At 36.0% G+C, this 10,324-nt stretch overlaps 1 protein-coding gene across 12 annotated transcripts in view; it reads right to left on the bottom strand.

Moving 5' to 3' along the window:
* Positions 1-2,845: 2,845 nt before the first annotated feature.
* LOC104882938 (probable LRR receptor-like serine/threonine-protein kinase At1g07650) overlaps positions 2,846-10,324 on the bottom strand; it is a 29,625-nt gene continuing 22,146 nt past the window's right edge. For 11 of the 12 annotated variants that reach the window (XM_010667363.4, XM_048634558.2, XM_057391308.1 and 8 more), the window contains one exon: positions 2,846-3,396. In XM_010667363.4, coding sequence (XP_010665665.1) covers positions 3,031-3,396 — 366 coding nt within the window. In that variant the 3' untranslated portion in view covers positions 2,846-3,030. The remainder of the gene's footprint in view (positions 3,397-10,324) is intronic. The other variant, XM_048634563.2, reaches the window with a different exon arrangement.

Genomic DNA, 10,324 nt, shown 5'->3' with positions numbered 1-10,324 from the left:
TTCTTCTTCTTTTGCTTTTTCACTTGCCGGATGGTTTTATCAAGATCAATGTCAGTTGGAACTGGAGATCATGTTCTTTTGGACCTGGGCATAAAAGAAACTAAGAAAAAAAGTGCAGTGAGATTGCCTCAATTGGACGGAATTGGAACTTAAAGTTCCAATGAGACAGTAGAAATAGTTCAAATAATTAAAGAAAAGCGATGGAAACTAGCCGTCTCATCGGCAACGACGCCAAAACTTGATGATTTTAAAATGTAATACAACAAGTGCATGATGTCTGTTGTCAGCAGAGACTTAGCAAATACAGGTCGATCGCACAAGGAGATGATTTCTATCAATTTTCGCTTAATTATAATAAACTGTCTTAGAAAAATGAATGTTTGATTTGAATAATAACTAAACTAGAAGCAAGTAATATCAAAATGTTGGTTTAACCAATAAATTAAAAGTCTACGACATACGTTCGGTCCACCATGCTCATACCATTCAAAGAATACAAATTAATCAATAATAAATAACCTAGAGGGTGAGTTATCAAAGAAATGGTTAATCCTTCGATTGGGTATTAACACTTTCAATTCAACATATGTAGTACGATCGCTAACATATTCAAAATTGTCAATTGTAATGAAGCCTCTAAGAATATAATCTTTCAATTCTAATTCCTTAATATAATTATAAGGAACAAGAGAAGCATCCACGAACATAAATTCATCGATTAGAAGTCGTCATTCATCAACTCCAATTACAAGAATTATCCAATTCATCCAAAATCGTCGCTTCAAAAGCTTCCAAATAGCTAAGAAACTACCTGAAACGTTAAGAAAATCACACACGAAGCATAAGAGAGCACAAAATAGATAATTATGCTAATGAAACCTAAAATGCAACTATATGAACTAATATGCTCTAATAATGCAACCTAAATATGCCTAAAAAACTTTATATAAAAATGATTTATCATAATCTAGTAAACATAATCTCTAAATAATATATGAAAACAATTAAAACCCACAACTTATAGTTTATAATACTACTAAGGAGCTAGTAAGAGAGAATAAGAAAGTTATAATATATAATAATTCAACCTTATCACTCAATTGCGAGAGTCTTTGTTGATAGAATAAATATCCGTGAAAAATCCATGTATAGCACCAAAGAAAGGCAAAAACACGTTAGAATTGAGCGCATCCAATATGTCATATGAAAAGATGGTAATAGGTTCTTTTGGTAGGACTAAAGAGAATAACACCACGAGATATTGACCAACTTGCTTACTTATCAAAGCTATCAGATACAAAAATAAAAAGATAGCCAAGAAATATAAATATTTCATAGTTTCATACGTCATCCTTCTAGAGTGTAACTAAAAAAGATCAAAATTAATGGATTACAATTGAGGGACATGATAAAATATACCCTTATGACCATGATTGACACTCTATAATCACCAACCATGAAGGGAAAATAACATGATTGCATACTATAAATATACTATTCCCCCCCAAATATACATAATATAGCACAAAAAGAGACTTTGGATGAGCAAACTTCTTCTAAAATAATATTCATCCATTTGATCATCTGCAAGAATAAGCTGTAAGCTGTCAAAAATAATTGACAAACTACTAGTATACACCCAACATTCAATAAAGACTAGAGTGCAAGTACTCATTGAACAAATTCTTCACCCAAATCTGACACAAATAATACATAAGGCCTTCTACATTCATAAGGTGAACAGAATACACTTCTCCATTTCGATAGCCTTTAGAGTCTAAAATGGAGTAAATTAAGAAGCTCTGAAAAGTCAGATATGACATTTTAATTAACATATTAATCACCCAAATAGATATAAATTTCTAAGTTTATTAATTATACAATTACTTCCATTTGCAATGGTTTTGAAAAAACTTGTATATTCAAGCATCCACATTTGCAAAAGAATGAACTTTAATTTTCTAGGAAGTGAACACCAATTATCTTCAGTATAAAAGCCCAAGGATACCAATGGTCCAGAAATCTTTACAATGAGATTAGAATAATGTCGCTACACCAAACGCAGAGAATTATTCATTTTAGGGGAAATTTTCGAGTTGGAGTGCGCAAGGAGGGAACTTTCCACATGCTAAAAAACCGCAATCTTCAAAGGAAATTTATAATAAGAACAATGCAACACAAAAAGGCACTAGAGTACCATCACTATAAGAAGGCGAAACATGAGCACCCAACTTCGACAATTGAACAGTAACAATTAGAGGAACTAGAAGCCAAATTGCACATACCACCGAAACAAGAGCCCTAACCCGACAAAACCTAGCCAAATAGCGTAATTTGAATTTGAAAGGAAGAAGCAAGAATCCTTCAAGCTAATTTAAAGACTAAAATAAAATTCCTAAATAAGAAATAAAAGAAATTATCTAAACAACATCAATGAGATGAGCCAAATTTATCTCAGAAAATGAGAATTGATTTCGAACAACTGAGTATGTTTTTCGAGAAAATTCTATCTCAACTTGGGGGGAAATTTTGTGCTGAATTACAACCAAATTTGGGTATTGGATTACGCTAATCACAACTAATACTGAAAAAAGGCAGCTCATGAATAAAACCAAGAATAATTTGGCATTCTAGTTGACAAACGAACTCACAAAATTGAATTGGGGAAATTTCAGATGGCTAGGGTTCCTATTTTTTCTGTTGTTTTGGGGGCTTTAGGCTGGAGACTCTCTCTAACTTTCTCTCTCATCTTTTTGATTTCCTATACACCGTTAGCACTTATATAAAAAAACGCAGAAAGTACATTGCTCTCAATTTTTTTCGATGAGCTGCTCCACTCAACATATGTACTCATTCCACCCTAAAATTTCCATATCTTTTCTCTTCAACTTAAATAATATGACAAAAACTCATTACACCGAGAACATAAATATGAATAGAAACCAAATACATACACCTTCAAAACGACCGAGGAAAAGGCCGATATCTTGAATAGAAACATCTTATGAGAGCTAATCTAATGATAAAATTTTACATTTGATCACCTTCAATTACTGAAGATTTAGGCTGATGAGTAGGAATATTATTTCTTGCACCTAGAGAGCAAATTAGGCTTTGAGTCTCACTATCCGAAGGCATATCATGATATCTTCTGGAAGCCTGATAAATCCAGTCATTACTGTGTATACCAGGTGCTAAAGTTAGTTCTTGCACAACCATACTTCCTTCAAGCATGCTTAGTACCTCGGACATCACAGGTCTTACTGCTGGTGACGGATTAGTGCACAACAGAGCAATCTTGATCATCCTGAGAACTTCTTCCTTCTTGTAGTCAGTCCCAAGTTTTGGATCCACCAGCTCCATTATATTTCCTTTCTGTTGTTGTAGAGCAAAGGCCTGAAATGAATGCAACAACAAGTTCAAGAATGGAACTATACTTTCAAACATCGATAAGAACACGATTTGATTAGAGGAAAGGAGGTATATCTCCTTCCTTTTCCACCTCTAAAACAGGAATTTGTATAATCATAAAGTATCATCTCTTGTTTTAGAAAATGTTCATAGCAAAACAATCACTATCTGGATTATATAACATTCCTACAATCTTTTTACATAATTATCTCAACACATGTCAGAACGATTTGGTCTGATAAGAAGCCCACTCTTATTTCAATATGACAACCATCTTCAATATTTTTAACAAAAGCAAGGTTAATAATGCAAACAACAAAGCAGTTTGAATGTTCATTCGATACATAAAAAAGGGAATGTACTTAGAACATGTCAATATGTCATACCTTGGAAAACTAGGCCTGTGACATATATATACGGGTTAAATATTCTAATTTATTCAATATATTTTATTTTTGATAAAGATACCATAATTTTTATTTTTTAATTAAAATAATTATAGAAGGTAATTGAATGACACAATACCCAATCGAAATTATAAATGAAAACTTATGCAGATTTATAAGTAGAAACAAGAAATAAAGCAGAGAGACTTACCACCATCTTAGGTTTTCTTTCATTCATTTTGTGATGATGCTTACAACACTAACTTGCACTATATATATGCAAAAAATTAACAGCGCCTAACGGAAGTTGTGCCCACAAATTCATCTTAGGCAATGGTACAAGAAAACAGCTTTAAATGATTGTAAAGAAAAGATAAAGAGCATGTGCATAGCATGCTTTACATTTAAGTTAGAACACAAGAAAACATAAAAACTTATATCATAATTATGAGGACTTGTTTCAATACTCCGCCTTGAGAGGAAGGAACCTGAACTCCGACCAACAATTTTTGTCGCTGATTCATAGTTAACACATTAGTGAATAAGTCAACAATGTGCTCAGTTGTCTTTATATAGGCAGGGTGGCAGTTTCATCTTGAACCTTCACTCTAATGAAGTGGCAATACATTTCAACATGTTAAGTTCTCTCATACTGAACAGGATTTGAAGTAATTGCTAAGGCTGCCTCATTAGTCATTATCACAAAAGAGAGTAGTGCTACCAAGAGACTTTAGGCTGAGGTCTTTCATCAACCGCTTGATCCACATAACCTCAAATATGGTCATCATTCCCATAGACCTGTGTATATCTAGCAATGACAGATTGCTTATTTGCTTTCCATGATATTGGAGAGTCACCAAGCATGATGCAAAAGCATGTAGTATTTCTAGTGATGGGACAACCTCCCCACTCACCATTACTATATACAGTGAGAGTTGCTACTGACTATTCTATCCGTCCCTAAATAGAGTGTTGGGTATATTGATAATATGGGGCTCAAGGAGTGTATGGGTGTGGAGATGAGGTTGCGTAGAAGAAAAAACGTAAAAAATGCAGTAAAGATGAGTTCGCCTGATCGGGTCGGGTAATGTCGCCCGATCGGGCTCGTGACTAAAACTACGTTAGGGCAGGTTTGTGCTTCGCCCGATGGCATCGGGCTTCCTCGCTCGATCGGGTGGAAGTACCGAACTACGACAGGGCGTTTTTTCGCCAGATAGGGCCTCCGTGCGTTTTAGGCTGGAATTAAGTGCCCGATCGGGTCTCGCCCGACCCGATCGGGCGGTGGCTTATTTTGTCTATTAATGACGCGGAAACGCGTTTTTCCCGAAGGGGTATAAATAGGGCTACCGGAATACGCCTATATGATTATTCGACATCATTATTCACATATTCAAGAGAGAAAAAGCTAAAGAGAGAGTTCTTTGATGCTTTTGTAATCTTTCTTCAACGTTCATCGATTCCTAGTGCATATTCGTGGTTTTTCTCCCGGTTCTTGGGTTTCCACGTAAAAGTTCTTGTGTGTTCTTTATTGCTTTGTTATTTGTTGTTCTATTATTGTTTGCCATTACTTGCTAGATTGATAGTCAATAGAGCTTACATAGAATTCTCATTTTCCATTTATGTCTATCCTAAATATATTTTTTATTTCTTTATTTGGTATGGATCCCCCAATTAAAATATTATTTAGCTTTCACTTTTTGTTATATTACCCACTTCCCCACATTCTCGCTCATCAATAAATAATCCATGAATAGTGTACCAACTTTAATTTTTAATTTGATTTAATAATACAACTAATGTCCCACTTATGAGTTCTCCTTAATACTTGTTCCCAAAAGATTTGGAAACTCTATTCAGGGATGGAGGCAGTCTGAAGAAAGCATCCTTGACTGAGTGAACTAGAGAGATATCTTAGAACCCTTTTACCAACTTGGTTATCAACAGAAGTAAGAGCATTCATGCATTGGCTCATAGAATGCACAGGGAATGGTATATCAGGCCCAATGATGGTTTTGTAGATAAGTTTCCAATGAGCCTTTGATACACGCTCCATAGGAGTGTCATGAGAGAATGATTTTCACATGAGGGTCCATAGGCAATCTAAGAGGCTTGGAATCAGTTAGACCATGTTCTCTCATGATATCTTTTATGCATTTTCATAGAGACAAGAATATACCATTGTTGCTCTTATCAACCTCTATTCCTAGGAAATACTTTAAGTTACCCATGTCTTTCATGTGTCATGATATTTTTCAATTATTTATTTTCTTCCATAACTACTCTTGGGTTGCATCCTACAATTACGAGGTCATCAGCATATACTAGAATTGCTACAAATCCTTTTCTTGCACAGTTTGTGAATTGAGAGGAATTAGCTTTGGACTGATTATGGCCATTAACAATGAGAGCATTACTTAGCTTTGCCTAGCACTGTCTAGGTGCTTGTTTGAATCCATACAAGGACTTAACAAGTCTACACGCCTTGTTAGAGAGTTAGCAATGCAACTCCCTTCAAACTTCTTTCCAAACTTGAATCCTTGACAAAGGTAGCCTTGTGGGAGCTTCATATACATAGTTCCTTAAAGTTCTCCATGTAAGAAGGCATTCTTTACATCAATTTGATGAACATGCCACCCTTGAATAGCAACAACAACTAAGATAGACCTAACAGTAGTCATCTTTACCACATAAGCAAAAGTCTCCTTGTAATCAACACCATACTTTTGTTTGTTACTTAACACTACAAGCCTTGACTTGTATCTCTCAATTTTTCCACTTGGGATTGTGCTTGGTTTTGTATAACCATTTATATCCAATTGCTTGCTTCCCTGCAAGTATGATTCCCTTCAATAGCATCAAGTTTTTCGTTCATTGCTTCTTGCCAATGACCATGCTTCAAAGCCTCCTTGAAGTGAGCTGGATCAAGCTCTCTTCTTATTGATGCCATTCTACACTACTATTGAGGAGACACTAGAGTGTTAGCTACCTTCATAATCCTTGTGCCATGATGGAGGTCTATGATCTCTAGTAGACCTTCTAACATAGGTTTGTTGGAGAGGAGTGTTTTGAGGAGTGTGATCATATTATGTTTGGTATAGGTTGGATGTCTGGTAAAGGTTTTGTGTTTGTGGTTGGTTGTGTAGTTAGTTGTGAGTTTGGCTCAAGGTTTGCAGTAGCATAAGAGATGAATTCATCATTTACCCATGGTGTAGATGTGGTAGTATCCATGGTTCTTCACGAGACTGACAACATAAAATTTGTGATGAGGATAAATGTTCTCATAGAACTTCATTTCCTATCCCAAGAGAAAACATGGGATACCTCTTGCATCATATTTGTCTCCCTCATTACTTGGGTTTGCAGCCATGGCAAGACACTCCATTTATAGTGTATGTTCCTCCATTTATGTTCCTCCATTTATAGCACTCTGTATGTTTCTTCTTGAAGTTTTAGAACTTTCTAACTAATTCTTCACCTTAAATTTTTTTTAGAGGGGAAAGATTGGATTATATTACAAATTCATGGACAAAGATACCATCAAAACATCAGGTGCAACCTCTTTGGGGAAATGAAGACTCCCGACATTGCTCAACACTCAATGGAACCAATCTAACTAGGTGATAGGCTACATAGTTGCCATCTCTTTTAAGACATGAGACCACCTAATCGACAATAAATCTTTACTCATACTTAAAAGCATCCTCTAGAATTAAATCAAGGTCGGAGAAGAAACTGCAACCTTAGAAAGTGTTTAACAAGAGTCTCGCATTCAGGATCTCTGCAATAGCATGCTTGACATTGTGACCCCTTGCCAGCTTGATGACAAGGAACAATGCTTGAATTTTTGCATCGGCAACTTCAGGTGGCCACCAAGCCCAGGGAGCAGCAAACAGAACGCAGCCCAAGTGATCCCACGCCACAACGCCAAGGCCTACCCACCCTCCATCATATATTGTCCCATCAACATTACGTTTCACACAACGAGCTCGCCTTGCACACCATATCGACCAAGCTCTCGTTTGCCTGGTAGGCTCCTCAAAAACAACCTTATTCCTTCTAAACCACACATAATATGCCATAAACCCGATCTTTACCAGCACCTAATCATCAATATCATCGCAAGCATCCAACATACAACTCAACTCCCTTGGAGGAAGATTACCCACAAGACTTGCTAGCTCCCATGCCTCGTAAACATGAGGGCAATAAAAGATGGCGTGTTGAGGGCTTTCCAGTCAGCCTTGCATAAAGGGCAAGAATCCTGTTTAATAATATGGCAGTGTTTAAGTAGGGATTGAACCGAGAGAGTTCCGGATGTGAGAAGCCATAGGAGATAGCGCACTTTAGGCGAGACATTAAGACCCCAAATGCACACCCGAGCTTTGTGAAACATGCCCAAGTTTTGGAGCTTCCTATCATATATGTCATTTTGACCGAATATGAACCATCTTTTGTGAAGGCCCAACAGATCACGTCTTCAGGCGATCTCTCACTTAAAGGCACCGCACAAAGATGGGAGATTTATTGTAGGGGAAAAGGTGGATGGGTTGGAGCGAGTGTGCAAATTTGATAGATTATGGAGCCATGTAGTGGAATTCGGAGCTGGTGATGAGCTTGCGTAGCTTATGGCAAGACATGATCCCAACTTGCGTATCATGTCTTGCAATAAGCTATGCAAGCTCCCCCTACCCCTTTGCTAAACATAGCTAGGGTCTTTGTTCTTCTTTTACTTAACTAAGCGGCATTCTCTATGATTCTTCTTGCTCTAAGAAGCTACAGGCTGTGTCAACACTAGGGAGAGTTCTAATCATGAGAATCTGGCTCCTTTGAGCACCAAACCATTCTTCGATCCCGTTTAGGAAACATAAAGATTTTTTGCTCTTCATTTTGCTTTTCTAAGGCGATCAAAAATTCAGTGATTTATGTACTGACTTCAGAGATTGAAGGAAGAGTGTTGAGAGATTTCAGCTCTTCGCATATTGCATTCATCTAAGTGTAAAGTTCACTAATTGACTTGTTGTATTGCTTAGTCTCATACAACTCTTTATAGGGTTTATATTTTCTAGATCCATTTATGGGTGAGAGCCTTTTCTCAAGTTGAATCCAAATTTGTGAGCATTATCAACATAAAGAATTGACTTTTTAAGGATTCAAAAACTTATCTTATGATCCATGAGATTATCATGTTGTTGCAAGTTTCCCATGCTTCAGCTTTGACGGTATCAATTTTGTCTTCCTTTAAGCTTCCAGTCACAAAGGTAAGCTTCCTATTTGATCCTAGAACAATCTCCATGGATCTCTTCCATGAATTGAAATTGGAGGATCCTTGGAGTTTCTCTATTGTCTAGAAGTTGTGACCATCAGCCAGGAAACAAAAACTCGGTCGTTCAAAAAATATTGTTCCATTAAAAAACGGATTTCAGAGAGGTCGTTCAATTAAATATTGTTCTACAACGGTGATTCGGTATTCACACATAACGACATAACATCGTTCCAGAAATGTTACAATTATGTAACCTCTATTATTTGAAGAAGAAGTCGACACAAGATCTATAGATTTGAGTTGAAATTTGAAAAAGAAACATGCTTTTTATTCAAATTAAATCTTACTCAGGCCCTAAAACTCAAATTCGAGTTGAACCCCTTAATTAATTTCATTAGGTTACTTCGAATTGAACCTTAAAATTGAAGACCCTAATTTTCTGCTACTTCTCACACTATAGCTGCCAATGGTCGGTTTGTTTGCAGGTTAGCGCTAGCTAGTTTTCTCTCTCTTTATCGATCGACTACTTGCCTTTTCTCTCTCTTCTTTTTTCTTCTCTTTTCTTTTTATCTTGTGAGTGCTAGTCACATGAGAATTGAGACAACTAATGAAGAATTTCTTTCTCTCTTATTTTCTTCCTTTTGTCTTTTTTTATTCCCTAATCACCTCATTTTCATCCCTTTTTATTTTTTAATTGCACTCTTGTAAAGAATTGTATGTTTAAATATCATCAAAAGTACCACAAACATTGTATTTATAAGAATTTTGGACAAAATATGGTATAGAAAGTAAAATAGAGGAAGAACAAAGTTAAGACGCTACTTGTGCGATTAATAAAAAGAAAAATTCGAGCCGCAACGACCACAAAACGTTCTATTTTTCGTTACAAGTCGTTTCTGCGACATCACGATCGTTCTCATGAAGGTAACCGCGTTTTTTACCTTGCCATAAGCGGGATGAAGATATAAGGGGCGAATGCATCTATTTCAATTCCCAAGATCTCATACAAGAAGTGTTTTTTTTAAAAGAAGGAAACTTTATCAGGTTTTGTTTTGTAAAGGAAATAAAAGAGAAAGAAAAAAGTCTTTAGGCCTTTTTTTAGCCTGGCTCTGATGCCATGAAAACTTATACAAATTCATAAGTAGAAGGAAAAATTGACATGAATAATCCCAACTTTCATCTATCTTTTAAAAATAATCCCAACTTTAAGGAGTACCGTCTCAAAATAATCCGAACTATTAATTTTCTATATTATAGACCTAAA

The sequence above is a fragment of the Beta vulgaris genome, chromosome 8, assembly GCF_026745355.1.
Source record: "Beta vulgaris subsp. vulgaris cultivar EL10 chromosome 8, EL10.2, whole genome shotgun sequence".
Classification (NCBI taxonomy): Eukaryota; Viridiplantae; Streptophyta; class Magnoliopsida; order Caryophyllales; family Amaranthaceae; genus Beta; species Beta vulgaris.
Note: the sequence above shows the minus strand (reverse complement) of the source record. Positions and strands in the feature narration are given on the sequence as shown.